The 24,095-nt window shown below is 40.9% G+C and overlaps 1 protein-coding gene across 4 annotated transcripts in view; it reads right to left on the bottom strand.

The window, feature by feature from the left end:
* Positions 1-1,278: 1,278 nt before the first annotated feature.
* evlb (Enah/Vasp-like b) overlaps positions 1,279-24,095 on the bottom strand; it is a 44,618-nt gene continuing 21,801 nt past the window's right edge. For 3 of the 4 annotated variants that reach the window (XM_035143317.2, XM_035143318.2, XM_035143315.2), the window contains exons 2-13: positions 15,335-15,503; positions 14,106-14,283; positions 7,847-7,913; positions 5,125-5,192; positions 4,752-4,999; positions 4,547-4,653; positions 4,317-4,356; positions 3,609-3,660; positions 3,081-3,138; positions 2,931-2,988; positions 2,653-2,710; positions 1,279-2,168 (exon numbers count right to left, since the gene is read on the bottom strand). In XM_035143317.2, coding sequence (XP_034999208.1) covers positions 2,131-2,168; positions 2,653-2,710; positions 2,931-2,988; positions 3,081-3,138; positions 3,609-3,660; positions 4,317-4,356; positions 4,547-4,653; positions 4,752-4,999; positions 5,125-5,192; positions 7,847-7,913; positions 14,106-14,283; positions 15,335-15,503 — 1,141 coding nt within the window. In that variant the 3' untranslated portion in view covers positions 1,279-2,130. The remainder of the gene's footprint in view (positions 2,169-2,652; positions 2,711-2,930; positions 2,989-3,080; positions 3,139-3,608; positions 3,661-4,316; positions 4,357-4,546; positions 4,654-4,751; positions 5,000-5,124; positions 5,193-7,846; positions 7,914-14,105; positions 14,284-15,334; positions 15,504-24,095) is intronic. The other variant, XM_035143316.2, reaches the window with a different exon arrangement.

Genomic DNA, 24,095 nt, shown 5'->3' with positions numbered 1-24,095 from the left:
AATGTGCATAAACTCAACATCTGACATATGTTATAACAATTTCTTATTTTTTACTATGAGTAATATGGTACCTGAACTCAACATATGACATGTTATTAAATCTGTTTCATATTAGTAATATAACATGTGACCTCAACATATGACACATGTTATTAAAGTTTTTTTATTAGTAGTAGTATGGCACAACATACAATATGTCATTATTTTTAAAATTTCGTAAATTATTTGTAATATGGCCCATGACCTCAACATGAGACATAATAAAATAAAAACATAAATTATTAACAAGATCAATCTGGCCTCTTGACATAGATTCTCCATGTCCATAGAACTCATGCCAACATCCCGTCAGCCCAATATCTCCCAAACATTTACCTACATGTCTCCACCAGTTTCATTCAGTGGATGGTAATGATGGAGTATTTACACGCTCTAGCTGAATACTTTAAATATGTTAAATGTAAAAATATACTTCACTACTAGAAGCTGCAGCAACTAGGGCCTTAAAGGAACACGCCACACACCTTGGACTGAATCTGGTATTATGAGCAGTTTTTAAGGAATTTAATTATTGTGATTTAGAATTATTTAAATTAATATCCCGTAATATATCATATAATGCATACAACTCATTAATATATACAATAGTACACAATGTTCCAGGGTTTAACTTTAACATGTATTTAGTATTAATACAGTCTTCTTAACACCTTGAGTGAACTCGACATGACATATTAAGAACTTGGTTAAGAAGATGATGTCAAATAACCATTGCAATTGTGTGTGTTTATATATATATATATATATTGCTGCTTGCTGTCCTGGGTTTGTACCCTCATGGTTGAATGCACTTACTGTAAGTCGCTTTGGATAAAAGTGTCAGCTAAATGAAATGTAATGTAAAGTAATACTTGCATGCAAATTTAGTTCAACAGCCTCCTCCACTGTGTGCCACACTTTAATAGCACAATAAGGTTTCACAGAAACAGCTCAGATGTTTCACACTTCTCTGTGCGACACCGGCTGTAATTTATGGCTCATATTCAACAAGAACTGCTTTTTGTGTTAAAAACGAAAAAAGTGAAAATAAAAATTGGAGTCAGACAGGATTCAAAATAGCACCCAGACAACACAAAAGGACTGAGATGGCCTCATTTATCCGAGACATTGTTCACAGTTTTATTTAAATTCACTTTAAACTCGTCTTTTTTGTTGTCGTCAAACCAGGAAGCACTTTGTCATAAAAGGAGAGAATAAAATGAACAATACTTCACCATATCCTTGCAGCCAATAAACATTTTATTAACAACATGATCACAAATACTCTGGTGTATTATTTCATTTTTTATACGATTGCAATATCCAAAGAAGTTTATCCCACCCTTGGTTTCAGGTCTGAGCCTGTTTTTTTCTGCCATACATAGCTGTGCTGGCCAAAAGGATAAAAAACATTTTTTTAAATGTTCTGGGAATAATGATAAGAAATACATTTTTTGGATGTGATCGCAAGTGTATTTAAAACAAAAACCAAATGAAAAGAACCAATATAAAATACAAAAGGATGACGTAAAATGATGTGCAATGATAATTATCAACATTATTGTTACTATCATATTCTCATTATCATTTCCTCATTGTTACCATTGTACTCACTACACTACTACTACTCATATTAACATGACATAGACAATCATATAAATGATAGCAATAATAATGAAAATGATAGTAATAATAAAAAAAAGATCAAAACAAACCTGTGAAAAACAAACAGAAGACAAATAAAATCATATACATTTTATTATATTTCCTTTGGGCCGAGGACAGAGGGGCGAACTGGGCGGACAGACGGACAGAAAATGTTTATAAATCAGAGGAATCAGTGCGAGAGTGTGCCCCATTCACATCTTTGTCTTCAAACACACAAACCAAATGTTACACAGACACGCCTGAGGTGTTAGATCAACGTCGCTGCATTGCTTCAACACCACAGCTGAACAGGGTGAGTGGATGTCACAGTTTGGGCCTTCGTCCCTGACTTCTTCTCCTCCTCCTCCTCCTCAGGGCCACAGCAGCTGTTGCAGGGGCAAGGGTTCGAAAAGGTGGTTCATGTCGGGGAGCAGCTCTAAGACATTATGTCGTACTAATTCGACTGAGTTCATGTCTAATGGCTGGAAAGAGAAAAAACATAGGAACAAGTTTAGTTTGACTGTTCAGGTTCTAGTGCTGATGTGACAAGTTAGAGATAATGTAGAGAACATGAAACAGCTTTAGAAATAGATGTATTATAAACTGAACAATGCACATGACCCTTCTTTAGCACACAGGTCAACAATGTCATAAAGAATTTAATTCTCATAAATATAACAATATGGAATTATTTAATGAATCTAACAAAGTTATTTATATTGTTCATATCTGTGATAGTTGATACATTGTGTCTGTAGCCATGCGTTGCTGCAGGCCGATGTGTTAAAGGTTTTCATGAAATTACAGCATTCAGTTTTCTTGGATTCTAGTGCAACCCAGTGGTCACATCTCTACATAACTACCAAACTCCCACCATCCCACTGGGTAGATTTCCAGAAAGAAAATATTCCTTCATTTTGATTGATTAACCCTGTTTCTGTCTGCTAAAGACATAGTGAAACGTACCATCGATGATTTCCTCCTTTACTTTGTGCAATTCACGGAACACCTCTTCCAAGATTTCCTGGTGAAGCAAGAACAAATGACTTGTTTATGGTACATCTCATATTTCTGCTTACAATAGAAATCCATGTACACAGAGAGCAAATGTTTAAAGCAAAAAAGGTTTTTCAAATCGAAATCATTTCTTGGGAATCGATTTATGGAGAGCAAAGGCAACACTGTTAAAAACACCCAAACTTCATGAGAGTTAATAAAATTTTCTGGCTAAGTGTTTTTTTTACCTGTTTCATTCTATCGAGGTCTGCGTCTGTGTCACTGCCACTCCCCACGGGCCGTACCCTGCATAATAATACAAAAATGACTCTCTGTTAGATTCACTGCTGCTGCTGCTGCTGTGCTTCACAGACGTATCCAACACTTCCAGCTCTCACCTTGAGACCATGGACCTGTCTGCAGAGTTGGCTCGGTCCCACGGCTTTTTTGCACCATCTAGACGTTAAAGGAGCAGGACAATTAGATGTCATAACCAGCAGGGACTTACAAACAGTAGAACCTCACATAGACAGATTAGACATTAGGGTGGAACGAAGTGAAGCATGTGTAGAGTACGTGCACTCGTATTTAAATCAGGGGTGGTTTGCATTTCTGACTCTGCTCTTGATAGAGACATTGGCGTCTAGATGCATGTAATGTGGAAGCCTAATTGACTTGTTTAGCAACGTGTGGCACATGGAACAATTTACTCTCACTAATAATTACATCATCATCCCTCTTAATGCACCGATACAGAGCAGAACAATCCAATTAAGGCTGCCTGCTGTTCAGCATGTAAAATATATTTTCTTCCACTTTGACGTGTGACTGTCTGCAATTTTTGAATATGTCGGACTTGCTCTGAAGATGCTCAAACCACTTGCATTAGATTACACAAAACACTTCATGGCTTTTGTTTTCCTCACCTGTGGCGTTCTGTCCCCCCCGGGTGCTGGGTGACGGACAATTTGGATCATCCTGAAGAAAGACACAGGTGTCAATAAACATCACAACCTCATCCTCATTATGGACACTGTCATTTCTTAATAAGGTTAATTTGTATTACACACAAAGCTTCTCCTCCTCTTCCTCTTCATCCCATTAATGTCTCATCAATACTTCCCTAGAGTCTTTGTGCTTCATCATTTCAGATCCAGGAACGCGGCACATCATGGATCGTGGTGGCAGCTGATCGTGGATTATGATCGCAACTTTTAACTCTTTTAATCTTATTTTTGTGTTTAATCTTGTGTCAACGGAGGACTGACAAAGTAAGAATTTCATAGTATGATGCAATGCTCATTTTACTGCACATATGACAATAAAATTTGACACATGATATTTAGCATTTATTTTTCCCACTTGCACAAAACAGCACTCTTCTTTTATCTGATTCCTCAGTCACTTTTTCCTCATCTCACTTTGACTAAGCCTGTGCATCTATGTTTTTAATCCCTATGCAAATAACATAAATTAAGATACAGCCAAAGTGGCAGTGGCATCATTATCACCCTCATCTAGCGACATTATCACAATCCCAAACTCAGTCATCATCCTAATTACCGCGGTAAATCAGACAGCGAGCACAAGCAGCGTGAATCACAAATCCTCACTGTTCTCAGTCATTCACTCACGTTTTGGCTGTCCTCCGGCTTCTCTGAGGCCGCTTTCCTTCTGGGGGAAGAAGAAACCTCAAGTGAGAACGAGGCTGAATACAGGATTGTCAATAGTTTTAATTGGTGCAATAATAATAATCACTAATAGATGCTGAACCACACATTGATTAAACAGTTAAGTGAGCAATTATTGTCCAATATGCCTTCAGGATATCGATTTTGTTGTTTTCTCAATGCATTACTCTGACCTTCGTGCCAACAGAGCGTTCATCTCCTCCATCAGTCCTCCGCTGCCTCCACTCGTTCTGTTGGCATCGTTTTTGGCGCTTGAGGAGCTGTCCTCAGGCTGAGGAGGCTAGAGGAGAGGTAGTACACATGTCAGTCATGTTTGGTAGAAATAAAACACTAATAATCGGAGTCATCAAAAGACACAAGGATAAATCAGCATCTCACTCTTTGAACGCGGCGCAGTTTGGCTCCAGCGATCATCGCGGCGAGTCCCGTCTGCCCAGGCGACTCATCCCCGTAACTCCCAACGCCCATGGGTAGTGGCGGTGGGAGAGGAGGCTGGGGTGCCCCCGCTGAGGGTGGTGGAGGTCCCGGCGGTGGCGGAGGGGGAGGAGGGCCGCCCATGTTCATTGGGGGAGGTACTACTGGTGGGGCCACAGAGAGAACAGCAGGGTGGCCTTGGAAAGGAGAACCTGGAGGGAGAGTGTGACAAAAACAAAGCAATTTGTATGTACTGTACCTGCACTCCACACATAAAATATATTTTACTGTAAACAATTACTTCACTATATAAATGCCCGTTGACTTATGCGAGTACCTGAGTTGGAGGTCCGTCGCTCCCGCTCCAAGTGCGCCTGCATCTGCTGCTGCTGCTCCATCATCTGCCTACAGGGACGGGAAGGAAACACACAGTCGGTCCCTTAACATAACAAACGTCACGTCTTATCTGTGATTCTGTCATTTTTATCGGCCTAAAGGAACAGTTCAGCCGACACTCTCGCACTGGCGACCAGAGAAAAGTCCTCCTGCCTTCAAACCACACTGGGATACTTTAAACGTCAGCATGCCCAAAGCATTGTGATTAAAAAGATTTCAAATCTAGAAATCATCCGACCAGTTGTGCACCAGCTATAGATAGACGGATCGACGGAGTGACAGACAAACAGACAGACAGACAGATAGATAGATAGATAGATAGATAGATAGATAGATAGATAGATAGATAGATAGATAGATAGATAGATAGATAGATAGATAGATAGATTAGACAGAGAAATGGATAACTATGATACGTCCTTGTCTTGGAGTTGCAACTAAACTAAGTTGTTTTTTAAGGCAACTTTATTTTCCAAGGTCTCATCATTTTGTGGAAAATGTGGGATGATTTTCTCTGTTTCTGTCACGTTGCTGCAGGCAACTTTGATTTGAGCAGTTTGTAGACTCAACATGACTTGAAGTCAGTGACTAGTCTACACATTTCGGATGATGTTTTGACATCGCTGCGCAGTTTCCATTTCAACGTTACAGCTCCAAGTAAAACGTCTTTCCTCTCGTCTATCCAAACCCGCTCCCTTCTTCATCTGCCTCCACCTCACCGCTGCCGTAGAACCTCTCATCCCTGTGTTTGATGCCAGAGCCATATGTATGTCACCACTCAGGAGAGAGAGGGAGAGAGAGAGAGAGAGAGAGAGAGAGAGAGAGAGAGAGAGAGAGAGAGAGAGAGAGAGAGAGAGGGAGAGAGAGAGAGACAGCTCATGGAGAGGAAGTGGAATTTTCCAGCTGTGTGTTGGAGTGCTGAGACAGCAACCTGGTCGGCGTGACAGCGGTGCACCCAGCGGGAGTGCTGCTGCTGAGTAATACCTCCTCGCTACCACTGGAGAGAGCTCAGTCAAATTAATTTGCATCTGCTGACACACACACACACACACACACACACACACACACACACACACACACACACACACACACACATCCAAACCCACACACATAAGCACACAATCTCCCCTCACAATCACAACTGTAATCCTTTGTGCCCGAGGTACAGTTTAGCAGACATGGGATCAGATAGAGCTGTAACTCCCATTATATTTGTTCTCTTAAGCCCTGGCATTTGGCATTTGGATGAACCAATAGGCAGAGATGAAACAGGTTTAAAATCGGCAACAAAGACCTAGTTGTGTCTGAGTGTGTCTCTGAAGGGGAAAAGAAGAACAGTAGCCACAGTGGAACAAATGCACGCTTGCTTAGTAAACCATGGAAACTGCCTCGAGCAGCATTTTTAATACTACTCCATTATCCATTATTTTTGGATTCTACAATCTGCCGCTACAATTCAGAATAAAAAGAGCCTTCTTGTGTTTGAGCGTTTTTTTTTTAAGCTCACTGTCTGAGTTAGTGCTGTGATGGCATATTAAAGGGGAGGAGAGGGATGAAAGAGAATAGGAATAGAAGTCAATACCCTCTCTCTGTGGGACAGGTTGCTAGACACATGGGAGTGGACCGTCAACCCTAATCCTAACCACCCTAACACATGCTGTTCAGGTCACTGACAGTTCATCCACTGGTTTGGAGATAGGTCAGTAAAATGTCCACAGATACCTGAGCTGAAATAAGAGAAACCTCAGCAGTAAACATTTTTGGGAGCAGACAGTAAATGTCACAGCTCTAAATATAGAAGAGGATCATTTATCTCCTTTAAAAAGTCAGTCTTTGCAGTGTCACCCTGGATGTGCACCGGTGCTTTTGTCGCCTCCAGGACTCCACTCCTAAAAACCTTTAGTCTGGACCACCTCTTGTTGTGGGTGTTGGGGTCCCACATGAAAACCCAGTAATGTTTTGCCACCACAGTGAATTTTGGTGATTTCAGACAATAGATTTCTGTCTTTGTGCATTTGTCTGTGGTTAAAAATGAACAGGGCTCATTTGGATAATGGTAAAGTCACAGAATTCTGTCCAATCAGAGTTTAGCAACTTTTCAATCGCAGTTGTTGGGTTGTTCGTTAACTTGAAGTCTCCAGGTGGACAAAAGCGTGGATGCCAATGTTGGTCCATATCATAGACTGAATGTAAAGATGGACGACATGACAGCTCTGCAAAAGTGAAGCCAATGCGTCTCGATCGTCACCTGGTGGCTTACTGCAGTATAGGTGATAAACCCCACCTCCTCCATGTTAGTTTCTGGGACATGGAATAAACTAAAAAGTCAAAGTAAAAGACAAATCAATTTTCCACAAAGTTGGCTCCTAATGTTTTAGGAAGTCCAACTGATGTTTGTTCAAGTGTTAATTTTTCTGCAAAACTGGGTAAAACGTTTAGTTTTTCATGATTGACAGCTGAGACTGGCTCACGATTGGTCAAGTAAATGTATCATCATCGTATTTAGGATATTTGGGCTTCATCTTTTAGATAGTGGGAAGAATTGAAAACGCGTCGTCCATCTTCGTGTGCAGTGTATGGTCCATATACATATTAGATGTGTTTAAATTCGCAGCTGTTAGCTAACAAGTTTGCCCTATGAGTTCTCAGTGGATGTGTTTTACCTCGCTCTCTGAACTTCCATCTCATCTGAAGTCGGCCCATTCTGGACTTGGCGCTGGACAGCTGGACCTAAAGAAGAACAAGAGTGAAGAGTGAAAACAGAGTAAGAACAGGAAAAAAGTGAAGCGGACCGCAACAATCCATCATGAGCTTTATAACGTTAATTAAAATTTGTGCCAGTCAAGACAATTAACGCCCCAATGACAGGGAATTAAACAGCAGTTGATGATGAAGTCCTCTTTCTTCAGTAATGTGGAATGAACAGCACATTAAGCCCTCACTCTAGGTAAATGAACATAAATTAATTTGTCTGCTTTTAATGTCATGGGCAAGAAGAACATGATCCGGTGTCGCAGCACAAGACTGCGGTGCTAAGCCCTGCCGTCACACTGCTCTTCTGTTACCCACAATGCTCTATTAGGGATACATGATGCTCCATTTGATTCTCAATATTGTCTGAGAAGACTATACCCGTCACACACACGTGCACACGCACCGTTGTCTGGGTATCGGTGTCTTTTGACATATTTAATTCAGCTAAATGTCAAATTGAGCGCAAACACACACTTGTCCCTTTTTGAAAATACTGCATTGTCCCTCCTGCTCTCATCAAAATCAACGAGGACTATTTTGTGTTAAATGACCTGAAGTCACTTAATCGATGTTAATCACAGAAGAGGACCCTCAAAATCAAGGATCTGTGACTCTCTCCAGCATCCCCCCTCCTCTTGTTTATGATGTTACACGAGCTACAAGGCTTTTGCGATGTAATCCGTTTAATACCACGAGTGAGGCCTCGCAGATGCAGAGCCAGATAGGGAGCGTAATTAATTTAAGACACGACAAGATGAGGACGAGAGGACATCAAGCTCAGGGAGAACAATCAAATGGGAGTGGATCATCAGTTTTCACATCACTGAACTCCTCTGGGACAATACTAATCTTCATTGTTCCTCCGGAGAACGACTTCACAAAGAGGGTTCAGAATTTACACTTGTGTCTTGGCATCGGTCTGTTTCGGTAATTGATAAATATCTTGAAGTCTTAAACCTTTCCAGGAGTAGTTACAGAAGTTACAGGAACAGAGACGCAGTGAAAAGACTTTTATTTTGTTGATTTATGATATCTTTGCTCCTACGTGCTAATGAGGATTGTTGTAGAGGTTAAAAACACAAAAACTCTTGTGTCCTCCAAAGAGACTGTAACCGTCCCGTCTAATGAAACTTGTCCCGTACATTACAGTTTTACAGCTCGACACAGTCGGGCCCTTTTCAGGGTCAATACTCACTGGTGATTCGCTCCACTGCTCACATCTCCAATGGAAGTGACTCTCAGCCAATGGTGCTAATGGTTGCCATTGATATCAAGTAACAGGTATCCCAAAATAACACAGGACTACAAAAGATCTTACTCATGCCTACTATCAGATACCACACACACACACACACACACACACACACACACACACACACACACACACACACACACACACACACACACACACACACACACACACACACACACACACACAAAAAGCTGTAAATAATAATGATGATTATGAGGGACCCATCAAATTATTGCTTTTGGGGTCTAATTTCGAACTAATACGAATTTACAAATGAAAAGTGTACAAATGAAACTGCATAAGGTTTTTATGTCAATGTCTTCTTCTTCATTTGGTTTATTGGCGGGTGACAACCAACGTCAAGGTGCATTTCCACCATCTAATTGTGTTCTTCTTCTTCTGTGCTCAGTGCTCAGGTCAACTTTTATGTCAATCTCTTCTTTTTCTTCTTTGTTCAGTTTATTTGCAGGTGACAACCGACATGAAGTTGCATTACAGCCATCTACTTTGTATTTTTTCTTTATGTCAATGTTCTTCTTCTTCTTCTTCTTCTTCTTCTTCTTCTTCTGTTCATTTTTTTTGGCGGGTGGGAACCAACGTCAAGGTGCATTACTGCCATCTACTGGATCTGCCTTTTCTTCCTCATTTTATGTCAATGCCTTTACTGTATTATATTTTATACTTTACAGACTCATTTGATTCAAAGGAGATGTTAGCATTTTTTTAATGGCAGTTTTAACTATTGAACTCTACACATTTGTAAAACCTAAAATATTTTTTTTACATATTACATTTGTAACAGTTATGTCCATATATATTGGTTCTGGCATCTATTTAGCGGACTATATACAAAACCACAGGGCCTATATAAAGTATATTGCATGTTGGTCATTTTTGTCATTATACTCTAATTGACCAAAGTCAGATTTTTTAACTGTATATATCTTTTTGGTTTAGAACAATAGATTTTTGACGTCTTTTACAAAGGGCACGGTCTGAGTTAATTAATTTAATCCATAAAATGTCAAGAAAACGTGGAAAGTAGACATCATCTGTGGAAAAAGAGTGAGTAACAGTAAGAAGAGGAAGCAATTATATCTACAGCAGAATATGTTTTGACTCTACAGTTTCCCTTTTACAAAACTAGAGGTAGCATTACAAATTGTGGAGTAGCTGACAGCAAGAGGAGAGGCATCATCTAGCTTTGCTTTTTAAAAACTTAAAATATGTAGATGTAAACTTTATCCTGTCAGACCTTCAAAAGTTGGGATTGGATCTCAGGATGCACTGAAAAAGCATTTGGGATCACTCAGGACCTGTTAATGCCAGATCTGAACATTTTCATAAAGATCAAATCAATCAATCAAAAAGTTCGAAAAACAAGTTCAGTACGTTTAAAAATAGCTGTTTATATAATGCATTAATAGCACCTTAAATAATACTTTTCATTTTATACGCATGTAGAAAAGTACAGTGCTTTAACTTGTGTTATAAGCAGCAAAAAAAGATGAAGTTGGCTTCATTTATATTATGATTGTCGTGTAACTTTTGAGTAACAGTTTAACAATAATAGCAGCCGATGGCCAAGAAACTCTCCGATCAGTGAGTCACACACTTGTAGGAATGGACACTGCAACTGTACCAGGTACACACACACACAACAAACACACACACACACACACACACTTTGAATGAGAGTTGTCACACAGAGGTTCAAACACAGGCACACAGAGCTTTACTACCTACATGACATGCTGAAGAAGAGGAACCGGCTGTAGCAGACACAGAGGCACTGGCAGACCCACTCCCCGCTGACCATCTCTCGCCTTCAGCTACTTTCCCTCCTCATCCTCTTCCTCACCCTCCATCACATCCCTCTCTCTCCTCACCTGCGTTTCTCCCCTCCTCCACCCAGCCACTGTATCATCTGTCATCTTCTTGTAATCCACACCTCCCGGCAGAGGCAGAGGGAGCAGCAGCAGCAGCAGCAGCAGCAGCAGCAGCAGCGCAGCGAGCGGCTCTGGTTAATGTTTCAAAAGGTCGTGTTTGTCTGTAGGCTGTGTGGCCTAATGCAACGCACTCGCACATACTGCAGCGAGCTCATCCTAATGTATCCCTGAGTTAGACTGAGCATCCCACATGTAGATTTTAAATTGAACTGTGGCTCAAAAAATTAGCAGGCAACCGCTTTTTCGTGGTCAGGAATGAAATTCAACCTGCTGTGAAGAATTATGATCGAAAGCTCCAGAATTGTAACTTTGTGGTGACATTTGTTTTCCAACATCCAAAATCAATCTCAATTTATAAATTGTTTCTTTCAATGACTCAATCAAATGTCAGGCTCTGAACTCCTTGCCACTAGAGGGTGTAGGCACACATGCTTAGAGAGCGAGTCACATTCTGATCTTTGCTTTACAAGGTGTTAAAGTGTCTTATGTCATCAACTGGAGCACAAGTTAAATTTGTTGCATTGTGGGAGAGTGAAAATAGGAAACAACACAACCACCATCTCTCATTCACCCACCCATGCATGCACCTGGAAGCTGCTATTCACGCAAAGTGTGTGTGATAGTGGTGGGGTAATGTTACCTTCCATGCAGCTCAGGCCACGGTTGTATTTTGGCAAGCTGGTAACATTGAGGCGTTTAGTCTATGTGTGTGTCAAGTGTGTGTATCCCTCTCTTGTCTGTTTGTGCACTTGTGTTTGGCTGATGTCACTCGAGCCTCTTTGTTCCCCCGTCCCCGTGTTGTTAGACAGATGAAAAGATCCGCTCTCTAGCACAGCACCCAGGGGAGATCGTCTCAATGACTCACTCTAATTAAGAGGCTTGAGGGGGCGGCAGGGGGAGACACACACACACATACACACACACACACTGCTGGAGTTATGACAGGCAAGCTGAGTCTCTAATTCTCTCACTCTCCAGTTCATATTCAGTGTCTTCCCATTTTAAACACACGTATGCAAACACACACTTATATACACACAGAGCTCAACACTGCCACACATCCATTATTAACACAACCTGTCTTTTTCTGCAGCGACATGTCAAAAGTCGACAAAAGACTGCAGCTATTCTTAGACGTGATTGGCTGCAGCAGTGCTCCCTTATCTATTTTTAATAACCCTCTGACGACATATGTCACAGTAGAAAGGCTTTGCTGACGCTCTGTAGGTGAGAATCTGTACTCGTTTATGATTTGCTGAGGACGCTGTGTCATGACTTATATCCCCAAGTGTCCAGTAGAGGGGGACTAGGTGTCAAAATGAAGCTGATCTATATTCATACTCCGATCTGATCTGATACTCAAAGACAACAGAGAGGTCACAGGAAATGAAGGGAAGAGAGAGAACAGGGATGAAAAAGCAACAAAGATTCTCAACAAATTAACTTTTCATTCAAACTACAGGATCCTATTCGGATTTGACGAAGATTTAAGCTTTCAAATAATCTCAATAACTAATAATAAACCTCATTTATAAAGAACCTTTCCAAACAATGTTACAAGGCGCTTTAAAGCGGCTGTGGCTCAGGTGGTGGAGTGGGTTGTCCACTAACCAAAAGATCAGCGGTTCAATCCCTGTCTCCCCCATACCCAAGTGTCTTTAGGCAAGATACTGGACCTCAAATTGCCCCTGACAGCTGTGCCAGCAGTGTGTGAGTGATGTAGATGCATTGTGGGAATCTGTGTGTGAATCTGTGTGTGAATGGGTGAAAAAACTGTTCTGTAAAGTGCTTTGAGAGGTTATCAAGACTAGGAAAGTGCTATATAAATAAAGACCACTTAATAATTAAAATTTGAAGGCAAACAATAGGAAACAATTAAAAGCAATTTGAGGTTCACACAGCAATAGAGAACAAATACAAAAAAATGTTGCAGATGAGAAAAGAGTAAAAACTAGATCATATTTAAAAGATAAAATGAAATAAATATTTAAATTAGTCAGTAAGATCAATGTGGAGGAAAGCCACCTAGAAAAAGAACGGATTTCATGTTCAAAATCATTCTACTTTTCACATGATCCCCATCGTCAAGAGCTCTGTAGAATTTTAGTTTTAATCCTGAAGCACCTGGACACTACAACAGAATCTGGCCATGCTTTGCTGCAGTGTTTCTATAATGACGTTATGTAAGACATCATGTCTGAATTGGGCTTTAGCTGGCAGATCATGTACCTATTCCACTTATCAATTTCCGTTCCAGTGCCACACACATTATTTCTTATTCTCCATGTGGAAATTATACAACCTCAGTTTCTTTATGGTCTGAGAAAAAAGACTTCATCAGAGTAGAATCATTAAAAATGCAATATATCTATGTCATCAAGGCTTGAGGGAGGGAGGAAATTGTTACTGCTACACCGTGAGACAAGACGTGTGACCAGGGGCCTAATGCATTCAAAGATTTTACTGCATTATGGATCATATTAATATTTGGCTTCATTTATAAACCACCGCATAATCTGCCATCTCTTACAGTAATTTGACAAGTTGCTATTTCAGAGAAAGTTTTCTAGTTTTCACACAAACCAGGTCTCCTGTCTGAAATAGGACTTTTATGAGAGTGATGACAAACACTTCATCTGCTGACATGAAATTTCCCAAGCTGTGTCGTGTGCCATGTTTAGTGACTTGAGTTTAGACTGCAAATCATAGCTGTGAGCTGATCTGTTCCTCTAGAAGAATGGAGCCAAGGCTAGGGTCGTTAATGGTGTGTGTGTGTGTGTGTGTGTGTGTGTGTGTGTGTGTGTGTGTGTGTGTGTGTGTGTGTGTGTGCGCGCACTCTCCTAAAATAAGGAAATTGTCCATAATAGGCTTCCTGAGCATTTTTCCATATGTACTCATTTTAAATTGGTGTGTGCGTGTGTATGTATGTGTGTGCTTGTGTGTGCGATGCCCTGAGGGAACACTCACCTCCATCCTGAGCACTGAGGACATTGAGGGCAAAGAGCATGGCGTTGGAGAAGGTGGTGGCCTCCTCTTTGCTGGCGAAATTGAGTCCGTAGACCTGTCTGGCATCGCGCCACTGGTGGAAGGTCGGGGTGGCCTGGTTGTACTTGAGCCCCTTAACTATGGAGTAATTGATTACCACCTGTGGGAGAGGAAGAGGGGGGGCAGATGAGAGGAAGAGCTGCAGTTAGTTTCGTAAAGGAAAAATGCAAACAGATTTTTCACAGTGGGGCATTGATGATTTGTCTCAAGTCGCACTGTAAGGATATAAAACAAAACATCCAAAGATGTGGATTTATCACCTGTCACATGTTTTATGTGTCTTAAATCATGAGTTATAATATGCAACAAAAAATTACATGTATATGAATATTATCATTAACTGTATTGGACTTTTAAAAATAAAAGTTAAATGAGGAAAGTTCTCAAAGTGGGGTCCGGGGACCCCTGAGGGCCTTGAGGGGCTGCAGGGGGTCCCTGGCAAAAAGGGAAATAATATTTTCACAATTATTTCCTCCATAAATAACACACTGAGATAATGTGAGACTATTTTGGTCCTGAATTTCATGCACTTCCTGAAATAAAACCAAAAATCTTTTCAAATGGGGGTTTGCATCAGTTACAGGGTCCTTGAAGTGCAAATGTTTCCTTTAAATGTGGAATTCCGTTATGTTGAAGAATCCAACATCAATTCTCTCAAAATGTATGTTAATTAGATTTTACCGTTGTATGTTTTTTAGTATTTGTTATTATCTGTATAGTTGTTATTGTGTCTGTGTCACAACTACGTGTGTTATCACTCCACACATAGACACACACATGTCAGAGCTGAGAGCTAATGAGACACCGCTTTTAGAGACTGACAGACGGGAGGCAAATTCCAGTCAAGTCACAGCGGAGAGGGATTAGCGCTACTAAAGACCTTTAATGAAACACCAGGCCTAACTCACACACACACACACTCACACACACTAACACACTATTTTCTCCTATTAAACGTCCATTCAGTGATGACAACTGCAGTATTATACACTTACACACAATCAGGATCTAAAACAGCCTGAATGTTCTGTGTGTTGCAATAATCCTGCACAACAATGAACCCTCTCTCTCTCTCTCTACAGTGAATGAAACTAGTAACACCCCAATCGTCACTTTCCTCACAATACAGCCCGTGTGTCACGACCAGTTACCTGCTGGTCCTGCAGCTTGACGCCCACCACTCTGAACGTGTTGTTGGCAGTGTTGTGGTAGATGTTGATGCGGCTGAATCCCTGCTGTCCAGGCTTTATGGGCACCCACTTCTTACTGGTGTCATCGTAGACCATGACAGAGGCCCGCGCCTGGCAGATACTCTGCTCACTGTGAATGAAAGAAGCAAAGAGAAGAGAGAAAGTTAATAATAGACAGACTGTGTGAAACAGCAGATTTAAAGGAACCCCACTCCTGGTTATTCTTACAGTGTCAGACACCATCAAATTATAATAGATAGTTTCCCACAAGACAAATAAAGTAAACCAGGCAACAGCATTTTCAGATTATACTAATTATCATTTTCATTTAACAGTAATTATATTTGTCTGAGGAAGTAAATGAGACAATTACAGTGAACAGGGCAACAACTCAGTCGTCTAATCCTGGGTTGCACTAATAGTGTAATCCAAATGTAATCAAGTGCTCGCCCAGCATCTGTTGGTGTTAATGAGAGGCGATCATAATGTGTGTGTGTGTGTGTGTGTGTGTGTGTGTGTGTGTGTGTGTGTGTGTGTGTGTGTGTGTGTGTGTGTGTGTGTGTGTGTGTGTGTTTCCGCCAGTGTTGGGTCTGGGTCTGCCTGCTTGTCCATCTGACTGTGTAATCATAGGTCACTGAGGCTGCAACTCTCTCACTTTCCCTCACTGTAACACACGAACACGCACACACACAGTAGTTTTGTGTACTTTACCATGTGTTTTACAGACATAAGGGGCTACGCAGACTCTCTGCAGAGTTAAGGGGCAAATAGAAAACCAAGGTGCAAGTATATGAGGGAGGAGGAGGACAAACACAGGGGAGGAAGAGCGATAAAAAAAAAAAATAAAAAAAAAAATTGACTTGCAAATGAGATTAACAAGACGAGTCCCATCTGTGTCTTTGCCTCTTTGCCAAGCTAAAAATTAGTGGATCAAACCCTGGGGCCAAGCAAAAGAGCTGCGTCAGGGAGGGAGAGGAAAAAGACAGAGAGGGGGGGAACTCTGGGCTTTTAGATGCAGCACAGGGTGCAGGGAGAAGGCAGAGCATCGTACTTTATGATAAAGATGATATTTGAGGGATTCTGCAGAGGCAATAGTTAGAGATTTATGGAAATATGCTTGTTTGCCTTCTGGGGGAGAGAGAAGAGGCACAGCTCTCACATCTGCAGACTAAATTCACAGCTGGAGGTTTGCTTAGCTTAGCATAAATGGTGAAAGCAGGGGAAAACATCTAACCTGGACAATAGAGATCAAATAGGTCTTGACAATCATTGGATGGAGTGTCACGAAATACAGACATTCAGGTCTCACTCAGGACGAATTGTCGTAATTTTGGTGATCCTCTAAGGATCGCAAAGTACTCAGAGTACGGAGGCTAACTCCTTGCAATGAAGTGAATAAGCCAATTTTCCAAAATGTTGAACCATTCTTTTGAGTGGAGGAGACTTCAGTTCACTCAAATTTTGAATTTTGTAATTTCGCTGTGGGAAAAACAAGCCTATTCTGTTATAGAACTTATTACAGGCCTAAAGAATACGGAAAGCGTGTCTGTCTTGTCACACATAGTATCCAATAGCAACACGTTTATCCTTTCTGAAGATAATGAAGAGAAACACCAGGCTGACATTAGGATAAAATAAAAAAATGCCAGCTTGACTGTGAAAGCAGCAGGAAGCAGCTGGAACTTGTAAAACCAGGTTTCAAAATAACACAACAAAGGAAAAGAAAAGCTCCACATATCACCCTGCTGCATGCATATTAAGCCAAGAGGTATAAATAACTTTCTCTCAGCCACGTTATCTTACGTTAGTTGCTTTGATGTGCACACACTTCAAGTCAACTCGAGAAGCGGAAGGGCAACTGTGTGTTTAATTTATTTTCTTTAACTTGTCGACGCTGTTAATTTTTAAATAGCAGTTCTTGGCAACCAGCTGAAAATGGCATCAAGGGCCCAGAAGCATGAATAAATGAGGTTCTTGTGCTAAAAGAGATGTGAGCAGGAGGGGAAAAAAAGGAGGATACAGGGAGAAGGAGATGGAGGAGAGGAGAGGGAGAGAGAGAGAGAGAGAGAAGGACAGAGAAAGAGAGAGAGAGAGAGGAGAGAGAGAGAGAGAGAGAGAGAGAGAGAGAGAGAGAGAGAGAGAGAGAGAGGAGCTGAGACAACAAGAAAACTAAAAGTTTCTCTGACTGACAGTTGTAGGACGCACAAAAAATACACACTCATACATGCACATATACACAACAGTAGTGTAGATCGCTCCAAGCCACACCCGTTAAAAAATTAACAATCCCTCTGCTGTGCATGAATAAATCAGCTGCTTCTGAATTTACCTTGACAGCGCACACTCATGCAGACACATATGCAAGAGCAGGACGCAGACACACACTTTGAATCCATCATCCTCGGTCTGCACACGACCAGCTGCTGCTACGGTAAATTCGAGCTGACAGAAATCTCGGGAAGCGGCTCAGCAATACTCTCCTCCGGGTCACCTCTGCAGAAACGGTCCAATCACAGAGCAGGATGATTGATGCAGGGCAATCGTGTACAAGAGTAAAAAAGGTGCTCGCTCACCATTAAAGCTCGGCCTGTCCTGTTCCGACTGGACTCTCAAACTGTTCAGTCCAGGATCTAATATAATCTCATTTCTTTGAACAACACAACATAACCTTGACAGTGCAGACAATGATGGCTACACTCACAACACAAACAGTGAGCAGCATGCCGGAGAAATGCATGGTGGGATTGTGCAAACAATGGCTGCAGCTCCTCTCCCGGACTTTGATATTCAGCTTTGCAACTGCTGACTGCGATGAGCAGAAACAGAATCTGAACAGAACAGAAAAGTTTCACTCTGCGACTACTCGTCTCAAACAACACACCCACCATTTAAATGCTACTAGGGGTCTTACAATCTAAACAATAATAAAAGACATTGTTTGATGATGTCGTGAAGCAGTGTGGGATCATGGGAACGTAATGTTTTACTTATTCACGTTATGCAGCAAACGACAATTAATAATCGTGATCCATTTAGAGTGACCGATACATACAGTGGAAGGAAAGATCAGCCGACTGGCTAACTGGCTAGAAGTGTGTTTTTCCTGTGTTATATGTTGTTTGTCCTGGAATTTCTAGCAGAAAAGGGCAAAGGCACGAGTTAAACAGATATGACACAGTTAAAATGCGACCAAAATGAAACATCCCATTACCTTGACTAAAATCAGGGATTTCTCTGGGTTTGATTTTGTTGGAATCATTTTGGATAATTTAAGTACACAAGTCAATAGATTATATAACATAAATCTGGGCCCTCATCATTTTTAGACACTTTAATGAAGAATTGTTGCATATTATATCTTTAGAGAAAGTACAAAATCAAAGATGAGAACTCCAGTGTCTTGTACAGCCGGTTTTCGAGCTTAAAATACTTATAATAACATCATCAAATTTAAAGAAATGGGTTTTACGTTTGCTTGTCAGCATGAGACAAGTTAAGTTAATAGGTTACTGTGTCCAGGGTCAGACTAATGAGGGTTGGTAATGATAAACATATGAATTATTCATCCACTCTGCAGGATGTTTGTATAGTTGAAAATTATTTAGTTAAAATGCGTTTTTTTTTTTTTATCTCATTGCTCATCTGAAAATGCACAAGACCAATAAACACACACTGTTAACACACAGCAAACTCATTAAGTTGTTCTTTGGGTCGTTTCGGGGTTAATAAGATGCTGTTTTCCTCTCTCTCTCACAAAATAAGACAAATTTCTTTCCCCACATTTCAAAGTCTGCATCGCACAGGTCAGATGGAAGCATATCAAAAAGCATCTCACACTTCCGTCATCTCTCATGAGTCTGCTCGCACCTGGAGCAGTCACATTCATTCACTTCTAACTAGCAGTTCTCGTCTCTATTTCTGGTGCCAAACTTCCTGCCTCCTTGCACTAAATTTACTCTTCTCGCTTCGTTCCTCTGATCCGAGATGAACGGCGGAACTGCGAGTTGTCATAGGAGAGGGATGCGCTTTCCGACTCACAAGGGGAGTACATTTAGAAAAAAGAAATCCACGTACACACTCAGAGGAAAGAGAAATACACACATGACAAAGCCCTGAAGCATGAAACGTAATTAGCACTTTGATCCTCTCCTCTGCTGCCGAACTGCCAAAAAACAGACAGAGGTGGAGTTTAAATTTAGTACAATAAGTGCTTGGTAATGGAGACTGCAGCTGAAAATTCTCACGCATTCCCACTTTATTGCTCTTGTGTCAATTGGTTTTCTGTCTGGGAAACATGAAGTACTCATCTATTAAGAATGTAATTGAAAACATGAGCGGATCATTGACTTTGCAACAGTTTCTATGAATCAGCACCAGCCACAAGGCAAGTCGGTTAGTCAGGAACTAAAACCTTAATATCAGTCGCTCTGAGTCACTTATGAGCCTTTCGCTGAGTGAACATTACAAAGGAAATGTTGTCATGTATGTTTGTGCCGGTTCCTCTGTGGGCGAACACACTGCCTGTCAGTGTGCGTACTGCGTTTTTCATGTGTCAGTCCTGGTCCGTCTCTTACACTAATCTGTGCTGTCAGCTGGCCTTGTATATGTCTCGGCCTGCGTCCACGCAGAAGGCAGGCTGCAGCTCCACCACCCTGCAGACATCACAACATCAAAGCTATTGTGCTGCTCCACTTTCCGGGGCCTCGCAGCTCAAGGCGGCGGTGCGCTAACAACAAAGAAGAAGACTCTGCCCGAAATAGACTCACACATGCATTGCTGCATGCAAATTTGGGTACATTCACGGTATAGATTCATCCAGTTTGGGTGAATGAAGAATGCATCCGTAACCCTAAACATATGCCCCAGGGTCAAAATGAATTAGCCTAAAAGTCGGCCATTGGACAAAATGGTATTCAACGAGGCAACATAGCTGATTACATGATCACATGTCTACTGTTGCTGTGTGTAGCATGTGAATTCGCCTTTTAGCTGCAAGCCTGGAAGTCACATCCTTGTTTCTGCAAAAATATTGTATCTGCAGAATGCAACACACTTGGTGCCTGTGAATCTTTTGACACTGTGAAACCACAGAAACCATCCGGTGTGTGAGGGAGGCTGCAGTGTTTCACCTTTTATCTCTGGGCTATCATGTTGATTAAACAGAAACAAAAACAGGAGATTTTACTGTCCACGCAAATAGAAATATGTTTTAGGCTTGACAGTGCTGAAGTAAGAAGCCTCATTGTGGAATTATGGACCTCCGAAAGGAAATGTTTTATGGCCTTTGGATTTCTATAGCAAATCCCAAAAGAAAGCTTATAAAAGTAATTTGAATAATGGGAAAATCCCCTACAATTGTTTTGATAGGAACCCAAGTTAGCATAAACCGATGTTTGGGGACCAATCCAGCAGAAAACTTGCAAGCTCAGGATCAAAGCTGTCTCCAGCTGCAAAAAGCAACACCAATGTTAACTCTTGCTTCTATCTTTATCAGTTCTTTTCTTCAAACGTGTTTAGCATGCTACCCAGCTAGCCCCGACAAGGTTGGTCAACTTGTCGCTTGCCCATTGCAGGTCACTGTAGTGCTCAGTCTGCCTCGAAGAAGTAAGGCTGCTCAGAAGACACATTATAACCTCTTGCATAGTGAATGATACACTGGCTGGAGTTCTTGATAAGTGACCATAACCACAACCCACAACTATAGCACATTTAAATACTCCTTAACATGTAATAGACAAAGAAGTGTGTTCTGATCAAACAACATGATTCATAGCTGCAATGATTTAAGGATCAAACCAAGATTCAATCAGAAAGAAACTCAATATTAAGGACATATTTTTTTTATGTGAATGCAAGCAACTAAACTGGCGAGCAATATTATCTCTAAATGGAACATTTCCAGTGGGCAGCAGTGACTGTCATAAGGAGATCAAAATTTCCTAAACTGATTTGATGGATTAATGTGACCAGTGATGCTGCTGAATCCAGAACAAGAGGTTAATACAAACCTCCTGATGTCACAGCACCGCCAACACAGAGGGATAGACAAGAAACATGGAAATCACAGCAACACAGAGCTGTGGTTCACTCTCCGTTCTGTCAGAAGTGACAAGGCATCAGGAAGAATATACTGTAATTCAACAAAGCTATAATGATATGGAGCTTTTTTCCTATCTTTCTTCAAGAGAGTGGTCTTGAAGAAAGATAGGAAAAAAGCTCCATATAATTATAGCTTAATTACAGCACCACCAAAAGTAAAAACTGTAAAGACTTATAATAATAACCTTATTTGTATAGCATTTATCTTAACAAGGATACAAAGTGCTTCACAAAATCCATGGCAATAAAAACATATTATGGTCAAGACCTTAAAAATTTTAGAGAAACCCAACAGTTCCCAAAATGATCAAGACCTTTGGTGAAAAAAGAAGAGATAAAGAAGGATGCCAGGTTATATATATGTAGAAAATATAGATACATCTATATTTGAGCTGGCGGAACAGGTTCTAATATATATGTTTATTGTAACTGTTCAGGCATTATTCAAGATCATTTCCAATCCCTTATCAGATATTATTTCGCTTGTCAGAAATAAAGTGTGTGTCTGTATCTGTGTGAGTTGAAAGGGTGAGAGTTGCATCCATGGTGAAGAAATTGGTTCACACACAAACTTTTGCTTCATTTGCAAACCAAATATCGGATTCTCCTCAGAGATTTGTTGCCTCTCATTTGCATAAATAACAGTCCCGTTCTCTTAGCCTCAATACAGACACTGCACAACAGCGGCGACCCTGAGACAACACCATCAAATCCATTACTAACTACACTAACAGGCCCAACTGTCCTGTCTGCAGAGTACAAGTCTCAGTCATTCATACTCAGCCCTCATGTCGCATTCACCAGTTTTTTAGATGTTAGTCCCTTCAGGCCAATGACGAGCCAGAAAATGACTATAAGATTTGACAACACTCGGCCCATTTGTCCATCACTGTTGCCGATTCACTGTTTACATAGAGGTAGTAGGGATATAACCAGTAGAAATGTAAGAAGAGAAGTGTGCATGGATCACAGAAAGTCTCTTTGTATCCCGCAGCCAGCTGCATGGAGAGAACAGCCAAATCCCGAGAGTGAGCTGGCAGAACAATTCACCACAAACTGTTTTTGTCTAACTCCTTTACAAAATGCTCTCTGTTTTCCTAGACGGGAGAAAAATTACGGAGAATCTTCAGCCTATAAACTGGCCAAAAATGATGCACAATGAAACGTCTTGTATATGCACGCAGCAGTGTGTGTGTGTGTGTGTGTGTGTGTGTGTGTGAGAGCCTCATCTGCATGAAACATCAAAGCTGCATGAATCAGAAAGAACAGCTGACAGCTTAAACATTTATAAGCATGCCGGGTTAAAGCTACATTAGCAATGAGCCTCGGCTAAACCACAGCTTTTAATAGGAAATGGGATAAAAATGAGCTAAATCTCGACTGTAACAGAGCCACAGGGGTCAGTTGACATAATGAGGAGCCACTTTGGTTAAATGGCTTTATTTTACTTTAGGAAACATGCACGAGAAAGAGTACGTCCCAGTTGCTGCCGCAGCTTCTGTGAAACAGTAGCTTGTCGGATGTCGTCCGTGTTTGCTCTGCAAAAAATTACACAATGCTCGTTCCCCTCAAACTTTGTAAAATGATCAAAAGGTTTCCACATGCAAACCTATTCTCTGTGAATGAAAAACTCGACAACGCTGAGACTCCACTGGAAGCTGTAGCACTCAACAGCAAGGCTTTAAACAGATTTTGAAGAAAACACAATAAAGTATCGTATTTCCTAATATGTTAAAAATGTTTTTCATCATTATACAAAATCCAAAAAGCCAAATGGCGCAGGGGAAGCAAATAGAACAACAGAAGACAATAGAATGAAACTCAGGGCTCTGTAGTGACTTATTAGCTCGGCCGTTTCCCAGAGTGATAGCATGTTAGGTGTTGGCAGCTACAACACAACGAGCTCTGTGAATAGTTGGTTAGGACTTATTCACAGAGCAACTCTCACATATTTTGTGAGGACGAGATAAAGACAAAGCTCTATAACAAGTGAGCATTATACGTCCGCTATATGTTTAAGTAGCATTGGGCCATATTTGCACATTATTAATTAAATAATCTAATATGAACACATGGATACAATAGTTCATCCTCCAGCTGATCACTTATTTTATTGTTTGTAACCTATATCATACAATATATACAATAGCTTTAATATTACTTTCTTTATGCAATATGGTTTACTTAGCAATAATAAACTCTAAAAGCACACTAATATTATACAGGCTCTTCATCCGCAGCAGTACCTGCCAGTGACTCCTTGTACTTTCCAAAAGAATGCCTCCATTTGTTACTGAGAGGGAAGCTGAGTTACAGCCTTACAGTGTGTGTATGCTTGTGTGTGTGTGTGTTATTCAAAGGCATTATTCATGTTGTAGGGAACTAAAGCAGTTTAGTTACACAGTACCATTATTGTGGGGGTGGGAGGGGGGGTGTCCTCAAGCAAGTCCTCATAACGCAAGTAATTCAATTTTAAGGTGAAGACATGTTTTGAGGTGGTTAGGCAAGTAGTACTAGTAACTGTGGCTGTCAGTGTAAGTCAGCAGGAAATCGATGTAAGTAAAAGCAATGTCCTCTGAAATCGTGCAGACACGACTGTGACTGTGACTGTGTGTGCATGTGT

The sequence above is a fragment of the Hippoglossus stenolepis genome, chromosome 20 (assembly GCF_022539355.2).
Source record: "Hippoglossus stenolepis isolate QCI-W04-F060 chromosome 20, HSTE1.2, whole genome shotgun sequence".
NCBI lineage: Eukaryota > Metazoa > Chordata > Actinopteri > Pleuronectiformes > Pleuronectidae > Hippoglossus > Hippoglossus stenolepis.
The sequence above is the reverse complement of the archived record's forward strand: the minus strand, read 5'-3'. Positions and strand labels throughout refer to the sequence as shown.